The following is a 19,878-nucleotide window of genomic DNA, read 5'->3' as shown; positions in this document are numbered from 1 at the left end:
TGTTGTGACAAGGTAAAATATATAAAATATATTTTGATTTGTTTATCACTTTTCTGGTTACTACATGATTCCATATGTGTTATTTCATAGTTTTTATGTCTTCACTATTAATCTACAATGTAGAAAATAGTAAAAAAAAAAAAAAACCTTGAATGAGTAAGTGTTCTAAAACTTTTGACTAGTAGTATACATGTCAGTATAAACACAAAAAAGTAGGTCATATTGGGGAGAGGCGTTGTGCCGTGAGGTATTGCTTTATTAGTTGTTTCTTTTACCAGGTTTGCTGTTCACTTGCGCTATATGGGATGGAAGGGAGTTCCATGCAATCATGGCTCTGTATAATGCAGTATGTTTCCTTGAATTTGTTCTGGACCTGGGGACTGGGAAAAGACCCCTGGTGGCATGCCTGGTGGGGTATTTGTGTTTGTCACTGCTGTGTTTAAGTTCACTGTACAAACAATATTAATGTTTCTTATAGAAACAAGAAGCAATGCAGTCAGTGTTTCCTGAACTCTTAGCCAAGAGAGACTGGCATGCATATTGATATTAGCCCCGTGATTACAATGAAGAGCAAAACGTACCGCTCTGTTCTGGGCCAGCTGCAGCTTAAGTAGGTCCTTCTTTGCAGCACTTGACCATATGACTGGACAACAATCAAGATAAGCTAAAACTAGGGCCTGCAGGACCTGCTTTGTGGAGTGTGGTGTTTTGATCATGACAGTTTACAATCTAAGGTAACACCAAGTAATTTAGTCTCCTCAACTTGCTCAACAGCCAGACCATTCATTACCAGATTCAGCTGAGGTCTAGAACTTGATGTGTACAAAATATAATGCTCTTAGTTTTAGAGATGTTCAGGACCAGTTCATTACTGGCCACCCATTCTAAAACTGAATGCAACTCTTTGTTTAGTGTTGCAGTGATTTCACTAGCTGTGGTTGCTGACACATATAGGGTTGAATCATTGGCATGGACACACAGGATTCGCTTAATGCCAGTGGCAGGTCATTGGTAAAAATAGAAAAGAGTAGAGGGCCAAGAGAGCTGTCCTGCGATACACCACAATTTACATGTTTAACATTAGAGAAGCTTCCATTAAAGAAAACCCTCTGTGTTCTATTTGATAGATAGCTCTGAATCCATGACATGGCAGAGGTTAAAAAGCCATAACACATACATTTTTTCAACAACAGGTTATGGTCAATAATATCAAAGACTGCACTGAAATCTAACAGTACAGCTCCCACAATCTTCTCATCTGACATTTGTGTCAGTGCACTACATGTTGAGTGCCCCTCTCTATAAGCATACTGAAAGTCTGTTGTTGATTTGTTCACAGAGAAATAGCATTGTATTTGGTCAAACACATTTATTTCCCAACCGTTTGCTAAGAGCTGGCAGCAAGCTGATAGGTCAGCTTTTAGAACCAGTAAAGACCGCTTTACTATTCTTGGGTAGCGGAATGACTTTGGCTTCCCTCCATGCCAAATCTATGCATAGTCACTTTAATAACTCTACCTACATGCACATACTACCTCAACTAACCAGTGCCCCCGCACATTGACTCTGTATTGGTACCCCTCTGTATATAGTCTCGCTATTGTTATTTTACTGCTGCTCTTTAATGATTTGTTACTTTTATCTCTTATTCTTATCCATATTTTTTTTAAACTGCATTGTTGGTTAGGGGTTCGTAAGTAAGCATTTCACTGTAAGGTCTACACTTGTTGTATTCGGCGGATGTGACTAATACAATGTGATTTGATGCCTGAGGACAAACACTTTCCTCTAGGCTCAGATTAAAGATATGACAGATAGGAGTGTCTAGAGTCAGCTACAATCCTCAGTAGGTTTCCATCTAAGTTGTCAATGCCAGGAGATCGATAACAATCATTGTTCCACCTCTCCCCCACACTAACTTAACAAAATTCAAACTTACAATGCTTTTTCTTTCATTATTTGTTTTGGAATGCATGAGTATGATGGCTCACTGTTCGTTGTTGGCATTTCCTGCCTAAATTTGCCAACTGCCAATGAAGTAATCATTTAAATAATTGGTCTTGACTGAATAGGAATTTTAATTGTTCTGGTTAACACACTAAATCATTGATAACAGCAACAGTATTTAATTTTCATTAGCCAGTAATGTGTTTTTCTCACTTATTGCCCCCTATTGACAGACTCAGTCCACTTCCATACGTACTGTAGTTGATGTTGTATTCCATTTCCTGCTGTCTCAGTCATAGACCTAGTATTATCTTAGTCCCCTTATCTTGATCTGTTGAACGCGAGGTAAATCGTTAAGATACAAATGACTGTTACTGTCCGTCAGAGATGCAGTGTGGACTTAGAACTTTGTCAATGAGTAAGTGTTTGTCTCTTAGCTACCACTACTGTCATTCGACATGTGCAAGTTACGTTGTAGACAGAACTTCAAAGTTACATTTTAGGTAGGTAGACGCGAAAATGCCACTGCAAGAGGCCACCGGGAAGGAATCGTTGAATTTTAATCAACTGTGCACGTTTGAGAGCTTCGAGGAAGTTTGGAGTCATTACGGTTATAAGAGTGACTTCAAAGACGTAATAGAACGGGAGTTCTCAAGGACTAAAGGTACAGTACTTTTGCGTAGGGCTTCAGTCACAGCGCCAAACGTGTTTAAAGTTAGTAAATCAACTTATGCTGATTCAACGCAAACCGGTGAAGCACATTGTAACACAGGCCTACTGTATATGTTGTTGTGTGCTTATGGCAATACGTCTACTTACCACTAAGTGGTGCACGTGTTGTTATTCGATGCACATAAGTGATTATCCACAAAGAAAGTCATTACTAAGATTTCTCAAATTCCAAAACCAACTTTTTGACAGGCATTACTTACCTGGATCATGCTGGAACAACACTATACCCTGAGTCACTGGTGAGAGAATTCTATCAGGATATCTCCAGGAATGTATATGGTGAGTCTTTCCTCACATACCAATTATAATTAGGTTCAACTGATATAATGTGCTGAGTTGTTACAAGTGTAAAAAGAATGACATAATTCTATTGAAGGGGCAATCTGGAATTGCTACGTACTTTTTGGACTGTTTATGTAAATGATGCCCTTGTTTTCATTAACGAGTTAAGTATTGGCCATTGCATGTCAATTGTATTACCATTCAAGCATATTATTAACACTGTCTATTGAGAATTGACCTGTTTAAAGTTGTATGCCAGGTTAGGGCAGGTCCTTTTAGGATCCCCATTCTCCTTATTCATGGAGAGCTGTTTGTTGAGCTAACATTCTGTTACATTTTAGTCATTTAGCAGATGCTGTTATCCATAGCAACTTAAAGGAGCAATTACGGTTAAGTGCCTTGCTCTTGGGCACATCGACAGATTCTTCACCTAGTCATCTCAGAGATTCGAACCAGCGACCTTTCAATTACTGGCCCTACGCTCTTAACCGCTAGGCCCTACGCTCTTTACCTCTGCCAAACTCAGATGTGTGAGTTTATGGGTGTTTTGCCGTGCAATTTTTTTTTCTTCCAAAAAGTATTTTTGTCAACTATTTTTTCCTAATACACTTTTTAAATATTCAACTTTGTATCCAGTCTTCTTCACGTCCTGCACTGTAAATAAATGCCTCCTAATTTTGCAGCTGAACCTCCTACTCTGAGACTGTTGTTGCTCCTCATCAACTAAATAGGCTGCCGGGTCCTTTATTAACACCCTTTCAAAGGCTGGTATTCCATCGTACTTGCCTTTGTGTTTTCTGTTTGTTTATATGTGTGTGTGTGTGTGTGTATGTATATACAGTTGAAGTTGGAAGTTTACATACACTTAGGTTGGAGTCATTAAAACTTGTTTTTCAACCACTCCACAAATTTATTGTTAACAAACTATAGTTTTGGCAAGTCAGTTAGGACATCTACTTTGTGCATGACACAAGTAATTTTTCCTACAGACAGATTCTTTCACTTATACTTCACTGTATCACAATTACAGTGGGTCAGAAGTTTACGTACACTAAGTTGACTGTGCCTTTAAACAGCTTGGAAAATTCCTGAAAATTATGTCATGGCATTAGAAGCTTCTGATAGGCTAATTGACATCTTTTGAGTCAATCGGAGGTGTACCTGTGGATGTATTTCAAGGCCTACCTTCAAACTCAGTGCCTCTTTGCTTGACATCATGGGAAAATCAAAATAAATCAGCGAAGAAAAAATTGTAGATTTCCACAAGTCTGGTTCATCCTTGGGAGCAATTTGCAAACGCCTGAAGGTACCACGTTCATCTGTACAAACAATAGTACGCAAGTATAAACACCATGGGACCACGCAGCCACCATACCATTCAGGAAGGAGACACGTTCTGTCTCCTAGAGTTGAACATACTTTGGTGCGAAGGTGCAAATCAATCTCAGAACAACAGCAAAGGACCTTGTGAAGATGCTGGAGGAAACAGGTAGAAAAGTATTTATATCCACAGTAAAACGAGTCCTATGTTGACATAACCTGAAAGGCTGCTCAGCAAGGAAGAAGCCACTGCTCCAAAACCGCCATAAAAAAAGCCAGACTACGGTTTGCAACTGCACATGGAGACAAAGATCATACTTTTTGGAGAAATGTCCTCTGGTCTGATGAAACAAAAATATAACTATTTTCCATATTGACCATCGTTATGTTTGGAGGAAAAAGGGGGAGGCTTGCAAGCCGAAGAACACCATCCCAACCGTGAAGCACGGCTGTGGCAGCATCATGTTGTAGGGGTGCTTTGCTGCAGGAGGGACTGGTGCACTTCACAAAATAGATGGCATCATAAGGACAGAAAATGATGTGGATATATTGAAGCAACATCTCAAGACATCAGTCAGGAAGTTAAAGCTTGGTCGCAAATGGGTCTTCCAAATGGACAATGACCCCAAGCATACTTCCAAAGTTGTGGCAAAATGGTTTAAGGACAACAAAGTCAAGATATTGGAGTGGCCATCACAACGCCCTGACCTTAATCCCATAGAAAATGTGGGCAGAACTGAAAAAGCGTGTGCGAGCAAGGAGGCCTACAAACCTGACTCAGTTACACCAGCTCTGTCAGGAAGAATGGGCCAAAATTCACCCAACTTATTGTGGGAAACTTGTGGAAGGTTACTCAAAACATTTGACCCAAGTTAAACAATTTAAATGCAATGCTACCAAATACTAATTGAGTGCATGTAAACTTCTGACCCACTGGGAATGTGATGAAAGAAATAAAAGCTGAAATAAATCATTCTCTCTACTATTATTCTGACATTTCACATTCTTAAAATAAAGTGGTGATCCTAACTGACCTAAAACAGGGAATTTTTACTTGGATTAAATGTCAGGAATTGTGAAAAACTGAGTTTAAATGTATTTGGCTAAGGTATATGTAAACTTCCGACTTCAATTGTGTGTATGAATACACCTGTATCCCGATTTTAATATATTCTTCTATTCTTTTAATATTTTTGTCTTTAGGCAACCCTCACAGCCATAACCCCAGCAGCAGACTGACGCATGACACAGTAGAGCATGTCAGATACAGGTAGCTAATGCCTCTCCTTTCGCAGAAAGAATTACTCATCATTATTCATCCGAATGAATGTGACTGTGTGAACACTTATTTATGCCCTGCTATTGAGGATATGTGCTGAACAGAAATGTATTTTCTTGCAGGATATTGCAGCATTTTAACACCACTCCTGACAAATACTCAGTGATTTTCACCTCTGGCTGTACGGCAGCTCTCAAATTAGTCGCTGAGAGCTTTCCCTGGAGACCTCCCACTGCTACGGAGGCAGCCAGTCAGTTCTGCTATCTGACTGATAACCATACCTCGGTGGTCGGTATAAGAGGAGTTACTTCAGCACTGGGAGTAGTTTCTCTACCTGTCTCCCCCGAGGAGATAGAGGCCAGAGCCAAAGATGTAGCCCAGAGTGAATGCAGAAGTTGCCAGACACCGCACCTCTTCTGTTATCCAGCACAGAGCAATTTCTCTGGCAGAAAGTACTCCCTGGGGTACGTGAGGGGCATCCAGGCGAGGAAGCTCTACCCAGCGTGTGACAGCCAGGGCCAGTGGTTTGTCCTGCTGGATGCTGCCTCTTTTGCCAGCTGCTCTCCGCTGGATTTGCAGGAGCACCCAGCGGACTTTGTTCCCTTCTCCTTCTATAAGATGTTTGGCTTCCCGACAGGTTTAGGGGCTCTTCTGGTCCGGAATGATACAGCTGCCCTCCTAAGAAAAGCGTACTTTGGTGGGGACAGCAGCGGCCTACCTAGCAGGGGAGAGCTATTATGTGCCAACGCCAAATATTGCTCACCGGTAAACTATTCCATGAGCCTTGCAATTATATCATGGATGTGAATGCACAAAAATTCTTTATAAAGTTGAATGAGCCTGGCTTAGAGAGGATAATATTGTATTGTTTGATACTTTTTTTTGTGATAAAACCTTGTTTGTTTTCTGATTTAAGGTTTGAAGATGGCACTATCTCTTTCCTGGACATCATTGCTCTAAATCATAGTTTTGATGCTCTACACACACTCACAGGTATGTACATATGAATAATTTAAAGGCACGGATGAAACAAAGTGAAGTTGCTATTATAATGCATCAGTATCATCTGCCATTACACTAAGTATCAAAGTAAGACCTGCGCATTTAAAATAATTCAATTGGTTGAGTGGTTGTTCATTACATCAGTATGACAGAAATCTTTTGAACATCAGTAAGGAACGGACCAATATTCTACAGAGATTGAATTGAGTCAATATAACCTTTTTAAGCTTTTATTGTATTGTAACCTTGTTTCCTTTTTTTTCACCTTCAGGAGGCATGGACAAGGTCCAGCTGCATACATTTGGTTTAGCACGCTATACTTACATGTTGCTGTCTAGCCTTTGCCATGGCAACGGACAACCAGTTGCTCAGATATACTCGGACAGCGAGTTTGAGAACCCGAGCACGCAGGGAGCCATCCTCAACTTCAACTTGACGGACTGTCACGGAGAAATAGTTGGATACTCTCAGGTTCTCTCAAATGAGCCTATTTGATTCACTGCGCCCTACAGTGTTTGCGTTTAGTAATTTCGCACATCCAAAGATATGTGAAAGAGGAGTTCACCAAGTCAATTCATAATTAACATAGCCTGGGTATTATGAATGCAACAACAACAAAAATCTGCTGATTGATTAACATTTCTAACCATTTTTCTTTTTCTCTTCTCAGGTGGACAAGCTGGCTAGTCTTTTCAATATCCATGTGCGGACAGGTTGCTTCTGCAACACAGGTGCCTGTCAGCTCTTCCTTGGCATCACCAATCAAGACGTGAAGAGCAACCTACAGGTGAGTAGTGAATTTGAGGTGTCATTGCGCGTGTGTTTGTGCAAAAGACGACGATAAAAGACGATAAAGATAAATATTCATCCTAATATACTGTTGTTCACTCCTGTTTTCTTCAAGGCGGGTCATGTCTGTGGAGACAACATAGACCTGGTTGATGGTCGTCCAACAGGATCTGTGCGTGTATCCTTCGGCTACATGTCAACCTTCCAGGACTGCCAAAACTTCTTGAACTTCGTTGTGGACTGCTTTGTGGAGAAACCAGTCGAAGTGGACAAAGAGAAACTAGACAGACTGAAATCGAACACTTCTTCTAAAGGTTCCAGTCAGTGTCTGCTTACTATGCTTACCAATGGGAAACCTAACCACATAGACAATAGAGAGCATGCCTCTACAGATCCAGTTGTGAACGAATATGGAGGCAAGGCCATCACCAAGGAAGCAAAGAGCCAAGGGAAGGCCCAGTATCTGACTAATATCTACATATATCCAATCAAATCCTGTGCAGCGTTTGAGGTTTGTGCACATTTCTCTTTCAGTATTGTTTTGCTCTTATTAAATCTACAATGCAAATGATGATCGTTCTCCAATACCCGTGTTATGTTTGGATAAAAGTCACAGAGATCTATCTACCTGTTGGATATTTGTGGTAAGAATGACTTTCATCAACTCAACACAATTACAATGTGTGCGCCTATCGGTATACTGTATCAATTGACTTCTTACTTCTTCTGTGTTTTTAATTGTGATGTGTGTTTATGCAGGTGACTGACTGGCCAGTGGGCCCTCTGGGTCTGCTCCATGACCGGGGCTGGATGGTGGTGAATGGTAATGGAGTGTGTCTGAACCAAAAGAGAGAACCACGCTTATGCCTCATTCATCCGCAGATCTACCTGCCCTCAAACACACTGCTTCTGCAGGCCTCAGGTCAGACATCATAAATATATAGTATTTTTTGTTGTTGTGACACTCCAGGAATCTTTATTCAGCAGCACCCCTCACGTACATTTCAGTCATACATTTTTTTTAAACTCTTCTAAAGGACTTCCTCTTATCTTTCAGGAATGGACACTATTTCTGTCCCTTTGGAAAACCACAGTGAGCCACACCAGAGTCATGGGGTGTGTCAAAGCAAGGTGTGTGGTGACAGGTGAGTTTTTTATTTATTTTAATTTTATAATAATAATTAAACTACTAGCTATGTCTTTGTAGAAAGTCCATAGAGTAGGCTTGAAAGACATGTATGATCAGTGTCAGGAATGACATACAGTATTTATTATAATCCACTTTTTCATAATCGTTGGTCTACCAGAAGTCTGCCACATTGACTTCAGGTGGTATAACATATCACTTAAATTAAGCATACAGTGGCTTGCGAAACTATTCACCCCTATTTTGTTGCCTTACAACCTGGAATTACCATTTATTTTGGGGGGGTTTGTATCATTTAATTTACACAACATGCCTACCACTATGAAGATGCAAAATATTCTTTGTGAAACAAACAAGAAAGAAGACAAAAAAACGTAACTTGAACGTGCAGAACTATTCACCCCCCAAAGTCAATACTTTGTAGAGTCACCTTTTGCTGCAATTACAGCTGCAAGTCTCTTGGGGTATGTCTCTATAAGGTTGGCACATCTAGCCACTGGGATTTTTGCCTATTCTTCAAGGCAAAACTGCTCCAGCTCCTTCAAGTTGGATGGGTTCTGCTGATGTACAGCAATTTTAAGTCATACCACAGATTCTCAATTGGATTGAGGTCTGGGCTTTGACTAGGCATTCCAATACATTTAAATGTTTCCCCATAGACCACTCAAGGTTTGCTTTAGCAGTATGCTTAGGGCCATTGTCCTGCTAAAAGGTGAACCCAGTCTCAAATCTCTGGAAGACTGAAACAGGTTTCCCTCAAGAATTTCCCTGTATTTAGCGCCATCCATCATACCTTCAATTCTGACCAGTTTCCCAGTTTCTGCCGATGAAAAACATCCCCACAGCATGATGCTGCCACCACCATGCTTCACTGTAGGGATGTTGTTCTCGGGGTGATGAGAGGTGTTGGGTTTGCGCCAGACATGGCGTTTTCCTTGATGGCCAAAAAGCTACATTTTAGTCTCATCTGACCAGAGTACCTTCTTCCATATGTTTGGGGAGTCTCCCACATGCCTTTTGGCGAACACCAAACGTGTTTGCTTATTTTTTTCTTTAAGCAAAGGCTTTTTTCTGGCCACTCTTCCGTAAAGCCCAGCTCTGTGGAGTGTACGACTTAAAGTGGTCCTATGGACAGATACTCCAATCTCCGCTGTGGAGCTTTGCAGCTCCTTCAGGGTTATCTTGCAGGACAGTGCACTCAATTTGATGGGCTTAGGTCTGTTAAATTGTTTGTCTTAAATGGTGTGCCCCAAGGCTCTGTACTTGGTCCTCTCTTATTCACTATTTAAATAAATAATTTAGACAAAAATGTCCAAAATGCGCAACTTCATTTTTATGCTGATGATACTGTTATTTACTGTTGTGCTTCATCTCTTACAAAAGCTTTCCAGAACTTGCAAACTGCTTTTAATACTGTTCAACATACCTTGTCTCAATTGAAGCTTATCCTCAATACTGACAAAACTAAACTACTGGTGTTTTCTAAAGCAAGAAATAGACCTCTGAACCTTTCACCTATTACTACCTGTCAGGGCAAGGAGATTGAGGTTGTAACCTCATATAAATATCTTGGAATTTTGATTGATGATGGCCTCTCTTTTAAAATGCATATTCAACAACTTACCAAAAAATTGAAGCTGAAATTAGGATTTTATTTTAGGAATAAGGCTTGTTTTTCTTTTGAAGCCAGAAGGAGGCTAGTATCAGCTACATTTATGCCTTTACTAGACTATGGGGATATTTTATATATAAATGCTTCCGATCAGTGTTTGAGATCAATTGACACCCTTTACCATGGCACTTTGAGATTTATTTTAAATTGCAAAACCCTTACGCACCACTGCACTTTATATACCAGGGTTGGCTGGCCTTCTCTAGTCACTCGTAGGCTCAGTCACTGGTATACTTTTATTTACAAAGCCATTTTGGGTTTACTACCTTTTTATTTGGGCATTTTTATTGTTCAGAAATGTGGTGGGTACTCTCTTCGTTCGAGGGACTTTATCTTGCTAACTGTTCCAAATGTCCGAACTGAATTTGGTAAAAGGGCTTTTATGTACTCTGCGCCATCGTCTTGGAACGCCTTACAAAATACTTTGAAACTGGAAGAACTTGTCCCGATTTGGTATTTTTAAATCACTGATGAATGATCTTGAGACTGATTCCCTGACATGTCAATGTTTTTAATTTGCTGTTTTTGATTTTGTTATATTCTTTGTTAATTCTATGGTTTTTACTAGATTACTTGTAGTTTTTCATGTTGTTTGTCTAATTTTTGTAATGACTTGACTTGGCGCTGCCTATCTTGGCCAGGACGCTCTTGAAAAAGAGATTTTAAATCTCAATGAGCCTTTCCTGGTTAAATAAAGGTTAAATAAAAATAAAATAAAATTTGGTCTCTTTGTTGTCTTTAATGCCTTCCTTGCATGCTCTGTGAGTTTTGGTGGGTGGCCCTCTCTTGGCAGGTTTGTTGTGGTGCCATATTCTTTGGATTTAATGGTGCTCCGTGGTATGTTCAAAGTCTATTTAAATTACAGGTTGTAATGCAACAAAATAGGAAAAACGCCAAGGGGATGAATACTTTTGCAAGGCACTGTATTTGACCATCACCTTGATTCAGAAATGTTGTAGTGGTTGTTATTGTATTCTCTCCTTCCCAAGGGTGCAAACAGTAGATTGTGGCGATGAAGCTGCATCATGGCTCTCAGAGTTCCTTGGACAGCCTTGTCGTCTGAAGAGGCAAAGTCCTGATTTCATTCGCAACATGAAAAAGGGCCATGAAAAAGGTGAAAGGGAAATGTCCTTGGTAAACTTAAGTTCAGATACCATACTAGGGTATCCATCATAATGGTTTCTTCAGTAATTCCTATTGTCTGCAAAAATCTATTTTGTATGCAAGAATGTTGGAATTTACTTTACCCCAATGGGATTTCTTTGCTCACTTTAATTCATAATGATTTTTACTTTTTTGTGATTGCCCCAGGGGTCTCGTCCACTGCCCTCTCCTTGGTGAATGAAGCCCAGTACTTAATGATCAACCATGCCAGTGTTGATTTGCTTCAGAGACACATCACCAGCAGGTATAGTATAACATGTTATTATGCCTACGGGCCTCACACATTCCTGGTGGAGCACATTTGGAATTTGTGACATACTAAATTATACAGTATGTAGGCCTAGTGAATTACATGTACAAAGATCGTCATAGGTAAACCTTTTTGTTATTGATTAATGTGAGCCATCCTTTTTTCTTGTTCCTTGTGGTTTATCTAACCACTATGGGACAGACAGGAATCCTCTGACCATCAGCCTCTTGACATCCATGAGCTTATTAGTCGGTTTCGTGCCAATTTAGTCATCTCTGGGTTGGACCCATTTGAGGAAGATGATTGGTCACACTTGATTATTGGAAACACCCATTTCCAGGTGAGGATGCAGTTTGGTTTTCATATATGGTGACGGGTATTACTGAAATGGTAACAAAAATCTTTAACTGCATCAACTCTTTGTGATATGACGTGAAGGTGGCAGGTCGGTGTGGCAGATGCCAGATGATCGGGGTTGATCAGAACACAGGAGTCAAGACCAAAGAGCCTCTTCTGTCTCTCTCTGCCTATCGCAAGGGGAAGGTCAGTGGGGGGGGTTGCGTTTCATTTCAAAGTGTGACAATATGTTCCAGGGTTGGTGTGTCAGATAGTCCCTATCCCATGACACGTTATCTGACTTACTACTGGGTCGACTGCATTTGCAACGGTCCGTGTCATTGACCTTAGACTAAAGGTAGGTAGAGTACATAAAAAAACAAGAGCATTAACTGACAAGGAAAGCACACAGCAGAGTATTCAATATACAGTATCCCTTATCCCCGAAGGACCCCATTTTGGATACATTTTTAGGCTTGTTGTCTGTTGTTCTCATTACCATTTTGGCCATTCAGTGAGTATGCTGTAAATGTGTTGTTGTGATTTTTGTTTTTTAGGTGACCTTTGGTGTGTACCTTGTCCACCAATCACTGGATGGCTCTAATGCAACCCTATCTGTTGGCGCTCCTGTAATGTCTCAATGGTCAGGATAAGGTTACCATTTCCAGATGTTTTTATTTATCTGAACTCAAAATGATTTTAAGCAAACATGGTTAGGTTACCGTTTTAACTTAAGTGTTTGCATATTGTAGGAAGACAACCCAGGTAATCACAGAGCTCATACAGACCAGTGTACATCAATTACTGTACCTTTTAGTTTACATGATTTTAATGTTTTTGTAAATTAACCAACAAAAAAACAGTTTCAGTTGTCTTTGAATAACTGATTTGGTTGACTTCTTTTTTTAAATAAATTGAGTGTGTTTGCCTTCCCAAAGAACGTTTTTTATCTTTACCAGGGTGCCAACTTAAAAAGCAATCACACCGTTCTCAATCATGTTGCCATCCCCTCTGTTCCTGAACCCAGTTAGAAAGACTGGGGACTTGCCTTAAAATAATTTCATTAAATTCATTGGAGGACGTTACTTTAGGAAAGTAATGCTTTCCCTTTTTTTTCCACCATAAGCATCCTACTCCTGACCTAGGATTATGATGGGTTTTCCATTCACCACACTCCCAGCAGTGTATCCCAGCTTCCTTGCACTTTGCTTCCCATTGATCCAAACCTGACTGAGTCCGGTGGCGGAGTCCCAGCTCCCACACAGAGACATCCACATGTTCTGCTTGCCTGGCAGCCCTGTGAATGCACTTCCCACATATCTGACAGGTAGCTGCATGGCACCATTGGACTCTTTTGAACAATAGAAAGTCATTGGTGCTTGTTGGAGTTGCCATGGAGAAGAGAGAACACCCACTTGACATCTGTGAAATACATTTAAGAGGCTCATAATACAAACATTAGCTAGACCTTGGAATTACATTATGCAGCTGAAATTAACTAAATGCTAAATATACATATTATTAACACCTTATTTACCAAGCACTACCACTGATAAAGAAAATAATAATTTCAACGGTTTTTGACTGCTGCTCACACCATGGTATTTGCCAATATGCATTGCAAAGCTTTTTTAATGTGAAATACAAACACATATGGAAGTATGGAATATCACATTAATTACCTTAGACATACTGTCACAGAAGAATAGTTTTCTCCCTTTTTGTCAGTAGCCTCACATGATCAATGTCAGACTCCTTTGGAAAAGTGAACATTTTACCTGACAGAGAGGACATGGTAAATACTGGTAGCCTCTGTACAATTAACCAAATATTTACAGTACAATATATTCTCTGATATAAATGTATCCATCCTGTAGGCCATTGACTTCTGAATAATTATCATATTTGCCATGTGGAGAGAGTGGTGTCAGGCACCAACACCTTTTGAGAGAATGTATTCATTTTAATTAATTATTTTCATTATTCATCTTTGCATTTATTGTCTTCATTTCTAACCTGTTTTCTCAAGAGCTTTTGGATACTTTGGCATCTACTTTCCGTATTAGCAAAAAGGATACATACATAAAGAAATAGAATACATAGACAATATACAGTTGAAGTCGGAAGTTTACATACACCTTAGCCAAATACATTTTAAACTCAGTTTTTCACAAATCCTGACATTTCATCCTAGTAAAAATGTCATGCCTTAGGTCAGTTAGGATCACCACTTTATTTTAAAAATGTGAAATGTCAGAATAATAGTAGAGAATGATTTATTTCAGCTTTTATTTCTTTCATCACATTCCCAGTGGGTCAGAAGTTTACATACACTTAATTAGTATTTGGTAGCATTGTCTTTGAATTGTTTAACTTGGGTCAAACGTTTTGGGTAGCCTTCCACAAGCTTCCCACAATAAGTTGGGTGAATTTTGGCCCATTCCGCTCCTGACAGAGCTGGTGTAAATGAGTCAGGTTTGTAGGCCTCCTTGCTCGCACACACTTTTTCAGTTCTGCCCACAAATTTTCTGTAGGGTTGAGGTCAGGGCTTTGTGATGGCCACTCCAATACCTTGACTTTGTTGTCCTTAAACCATTTTGCCACAACTTTGGAAGTATGCTTGGGGTCATTGTCCATTTGGAACACCCATTTGTGACCAAGCTTTAACTTCCTGACTGATGTCTTAAGATGTTGCTTCAATATATCCACATAATTTTCTGCCCTCATGATGCCATCTATTTTGTGAAGTGCACCAGTCCCTCCTGCAGCAAAGCACCCCCAGAACATGATGCTGCCACAGCCGTGCTTCACGGTTGGGGTGGTGTTCTTCGGCTTGCAAGCCTCCCCCATTTTCCTCCAAACATAACGATGGTCAATATGGCCAAACAGTTCTATTTTCTCCAAAAAGTACGATCTTTGTCTCCATGTGCAGTTGCAAACCGTAGTCTGGCTTTTTTATGGCGGTTTTGGAGCAGTGGCTTCTTCCTTGCTGAGCAGCCTTTCAGGTTATGTCGATTTAGGATGCATTTTACTGTGGCTATAGAAACTTTTGTACCTGTTTCCTCCAGCATCTTCACAAGGTCCTTTGCTGTTCTGGGATTGATTTGCACTTTTTGCACCAAAGTATGTTAATCTCTAGGAGACAGAACGCGACTCCTTCCTGAGCGTTATGACTGCTGCGTGGTCCCATGGTGTTTATACTTGTGTACTGTTGTTTGCACAGATGAACGTGGTACCTTCAGGCATTTGGAAATTGCTCCCAAGGATGAACCAGACTTGTGGAGGTCTACAATTTTTTTTCTGAGGTCTTGGCTGATTTCTTTTGATTTTCCCAAGATGTCAAGCAAAGAGGAACAGAGTTTGAAGGTATGCCTTGAAATACATCCACAGGTACACCTCCAATTGACTCAAATGATGTCAGTTTGCTTATCTGAAGCTTCTAAAGCCATGACACAATTTTCTGGAATTTTCCAAGCTTTTTAAAGGCACAGTCAACTTAGTGTATGTAATCTTCTGACCCACTGGAATTGTGATACAGTGAATTATAAGTGAAATAATCTGTCTAAACAATTGTTGGAAAAATGTATTCTGTCATGCACAAAGTAGATGCCCTAACCGACTTGCCAAAACTATAGTTTGTTATCAAGAAATTTGTGGAGTGGTTGAAAAATGAGATTTAATGACTCCAACCTAAGTGTATGTAAACTTCCAACTGTACATGTCAGATGACAAACTTTAGGGCACATTGTAAACAGGACATGAAATTGAAGTACATTTTATTTTTTCTTAATAGAAAATTACATTACAGAATACAAACTATACATTACATGAACACATCTGTACACATATACAGTGCATTCGGAAAGTATTCAGACCCCTTTTTCCACGTTTTGTTACATTACAGCCTTATTCTAAAATTTGTTAAATAAATGTTTTTCCTCATCAATCTACACATAATACCCCATAATGACAAAGCGAAAGCAGGTATTTATACAAAAAAGGTCTTATAAATAAGAAACAGAACACGTTATTTACATACAGTACCAGTCAAAAGTTTCGACACACCTACTCATTCAAGGGTTTTTACTATTTTCTACATTGTAGAGTAATAGTGACGACATCAAAACTATGAAATAACACATATGGAATCATGTAGTAACCAAAAAAGTGTTAAACAAATCAAAATATATTTGAGATTATTCAAAGTAGCCACCCTTTGCCTTGATGACAGCTTTGCACACTCTTGGCATTCTCTCAACCAGCTCCACCTGGAATGCTTTTCCAACAGTCTTTAAGGAGTTCCCACATATGCTGAGAACTTGTTGGCAGCTTTTCCTTCACTTTCAAGTCCAACTCATACCAAACCATCTCAATTGGGTTGAGGTCAGGTGAATGTGGAGGTCTCGTCATCTGATTCAGCCCTTACACAGCCTGTAGGTGTGTCATTGTCCTGTTGAAAAACAAATGATAGTCCCACTTAGCGCAAACCAGATCGGATGACATATCGCTGCAGAATGCTGTGGTAGACATGCTGGTTAAGTGTGCCTTGAATTCTAAATAAATCACAGTGTCACCAGCAAAGCACCCCCACACCATCACATCCTCCTCCTAATTCACGGTGGGAACCACACATGGGGAGATAATCCGTTAACCTACTCTGCGTCTCACAAAGACACGGCGGTAGGAACCAGAAATCTCAAATTTGGACTCATCATACAAAAGGACAGATTTCCACTGGTCTAATGTCCATTGCTTGTGTCCAAGCAATTCTTTTCCACTTATTGGTGTCCTTTAGTAGTGGTTTCTTTGCAGCAATTCGACCATGAAGGACTGATTCACTCAGTCTCCTCTGAACAGTTGATGTTGAGATGTGTGTGTGTGTGTGTTGTGTGTGTGTGTGTTACTTGAACTTATTTAAGCATTTATTTGGCCTGTAATTTCTAAGGCTGGCAATTCTAATGAACTTGTCCTCTGCAGCAGAGGTAACTCGGGAGATGTGTTGGATCATTGTCCTGTTGAAAATTTTTTTTGGGGGGGGGTTATTTAACTACGTAGGCCAGTTGAGAACAAGTTCTAATTTACAACTGCGACCTGGCCATGATAAAGCAAAGCAGTGCGACAAAAATACAGAGTTTCACATGGGAAAAACAAACATACAGTCAATAACACTATAGAAAAAATATTTACAGTGTGTAGTAAGGTTAGGAAGGTGAGGCAATAAATAGGCCATAGTCGCGAAATAATTACAATTTAGCATTAACACTGGCGTGATAGATGTGCAGATGATGATGATATGCAAGTAGAGATACTGGGGTGCAAAAGAGCAAAAAAATGCATAATATGGGGATGAGGTAGTTGGGTGTGCTATTTACAGATGGGCTGTGTACAGGTTCAGTGATCGGTAAGTTGCTCTGATGGGGGGGGCTTGGGCAAGTTGCTGCGGGGGGTGCAGAGCTGTTGGCCTGAGTAGGGGTAACCAGGTGGAAAGCATGGCCAGCTGTAGAAAAATGCTTGTGAAATTCTCGATTATCGTAGATTTATCAGTGGTGACAATGTTTCCTAGCCTCAGTGCAGTGGGCAGCTGGGAGGAGGTGCTCTTATTCTCCATGGACTTTAGTGTCCCAAAACCTTTTGGAATTAGTGCTACAGGATGCAAATTTCTGTTTGAAAAAGCTAGCCTTAGCTTTCCTAACTGACCGTGTATATTGGTTCCTGACTTCCCTGAAAAGTTGCATATCGCGGGGGCTATTCGAAGCTAGTGCAGTACGCCACAGGATGTTTTTGTGCTGGTCAAGGGCAGTCAAGTCTGGAGTGAACCAAGGGCTATATCTGTTCTTAGTTCTACATTTCTTGAATGGGGCATGCTTATTTAAGATGGTGAGGAAAGCACTTTTAAAGAATAACCAGGCATCCTCTACTGACGGGATGAGGTCATTATCCTTCCAGGATACCCGGGTCAGGTTGATTAGAAAGGCCTGCTCACAGAAGTGTTTTAGAGAGCGTTTGACAGTGATGAGGGGTGGTCGTTTGACCGTTGGCCCATTACGGACACAGGCAATGAGGCAGTGATCGCTGAGATCCTGGTTGAAGACAGCTGAGGTGTATTTAGAGGGCAAGTTGGTCAGGATGATATCTAAGAGGGTTCCTTTGTTTACGGATTTAGGGTTGTACCTGGTAGGTTCCTTGATCATTTGTGTGAGATTGAGGGCATCTAGCTTAGATTGTAGGATGGCCGGGGTGCTAAGCATATCCCAGTTTAGGTCACCTAGCAGTACGAACTCTGAAGATAGATGGGGGGCAAATCAATTCACATATGGTGTCTAGGGCACAGCTGGGGGCTGAAGGGGGTCTATAACAAGCGACAACGGTGAGAGACTTATTTCTGGAAAGGTAGATTTTTAAAAGTAGATCCTCAACCTGTTTGGGCATCGACCTGGATAGTATGACAGAACTCTGCAGGCTTTCTCTGCAGTAGATTGCAACTCCGCCCCCTTTGGCAGTTCTATCTTGACGAAAATGTTGTAGTTGGGGATGGACATTTCTGAAATTTTGGTGGTCTTCCTAAGCCAGGATTCAGACATGCCTAGGTCATCAGGGTTGGCGGAGTGTGCTAAAGCAGTGAATAAAACACATTTAGGGAGGAGGCTTCTGATGTTAACATGCATGAAACCAAGGCTTTTACGGTTACAGAAGTCAACAAATGAGAGCGCCTGGGGAATATGTGTGATGCTGGGGGCTACAGGGCCTGAGTTAACCTCTACATCACCAGAGGAACAGAGGAGGAGTAGGATAAGGGTACTGCTAATGGCTATAAGAACTGGTCGTCTACTGCGTTGGGAACAGAGAATAAAAGGGGCAGATTTCTGGGCGTGGTAGAATAGATTCAGGGCATAATGTACAGACAAGGGTATGGTAGGATGTGGGGGTAAACCTAGGCATTGAGTGACGATGAGAGAGCTTGCATTTCTGGAGAAACCAGCTAAGCCAGGTGAGGTCTCCCCATGTGTGGGGTGTGTGACAAAAGAGCTATCTAAGGCATGTTGACCTGGACTAGGGGCTCTACAGTGAAATAAAACAATAACTAACCAAAACCGCAGAAGACAAGGCATATTGACATTAGAGGGAGGCACGTGTAGCTGATTGATCATATGGTCCAATGAGCAGCAATAGGTGAGTCCGGGAGCCATTCGGTAGTTGTTACTATGCTAGGCGAGCGGGAGGCACGGCGTTCAGAAAGCTAGCGGGCCGGGGCTAGCAGATGGGTCTTTGGCGACATCGCAATGGAAAAGCCTGTTGAAACCACATCGGACGATTACATCGGCAGACCAGTCATGATGGATCGGCGGGGCTCCGTGTCGGCAATGAAGGGTCCAGGCCAATTGGCAAAAGAGGTATTGTAGCCCACGAATTAGCAGGTATACCTCTTCGGCTAGCCGGGAGATGGGGCTAGCTCAAGGCTAACTGGTGCTTGCTTCAGGACAGAGGTGTTAGCCAGCGGTAGCCACTTGGTTGCAGCTAGCTAGCTGCGATGATCTGGTGTAACGGCCCAGAGCTTGCGGCAGGAATCCGGTGATGTGGTGGAGAAAAGCAGTCCGATATGCTCAGGGTTGATATCGCGCTATGCAGACTGGCAGGTTTTGACCGAGTTAAAGCTGGCTGGTGTCCAAGCTAAAGGTGAAGACCGCTAGCCATGGCTAACAGTGACTACTAGCAGGTAGCTAGTTAGTTGGCTAGCTTCTGATGGAGGTTTCAGTTATAACGTACAAAAATAGCAGATCCGTACTACATTGGGTGAGGCGGGTTGCAGGAAGTATATTTAGATCATAGGTGAGATTAAAATATATACCAAAAAAAAACGATGAAACCGATTTTATTTACACGGGACAAGACAAACACACGTCCGACTGCTATGCCATCTTGGATGCTTGTTAAGTGATAGTACCACTAAGCCCAAACCA

General features: G+C 41.0%; 1 protein-coding gene across 1 annotated transcript; it reads left to right on the top strand.

Annotated features, from left to right (window-relative positions):
- The first annotated feature begins 2,198 nt into the window (after positions 1-2,198).
- LOC106576810 (molybdenum cofactor sulfurase-like) lies at positions 2,199-13,905 on the top strand. Its single transcript, XM_014154245.2, is given in 17 exon segments — positions 2,199-2,611; positions 2,869-2,958; positions 5,485-5,551; positions 5,683-6,258; positions 6,260-6,325; positions 6,477-6,553; positions 6,834-7,033; positions 7,233-7,349; positions 7,467-7,862; positions 8,111-8,273; positions 8,409-8,496; positions 11,160-11,284; positions 11,482-11,578; positions 11,786-11,924; positions 12,023-12,127; positions 12,478-12,563; positions 13,047-13,905. Coding segments are annotated over 17 exon segments (2,556 nt in total). The 5' UTR covers positions 2,199-2,466; the 3' UTR covers positions 13,066-13,905.
- Positions 13,906-19,878: the final 5,973 nt, after the last annotated feature.

This window comes from Salmo salar, chromosome ssa18, assembly GCF_905237065.1.
Source record: "Salmo salar chromosome ssa18, Ssal_v3.1, whole genome shotgun sequence".
NCBI lineage: Eukaryota > Metazoa > Chordata > Actinopteri > Salmoniformes > Salmonidae > Salmo > Salmo salar.
This window is presented reverse-complemented; position numbering and strand designations above follow the sequence as displayed.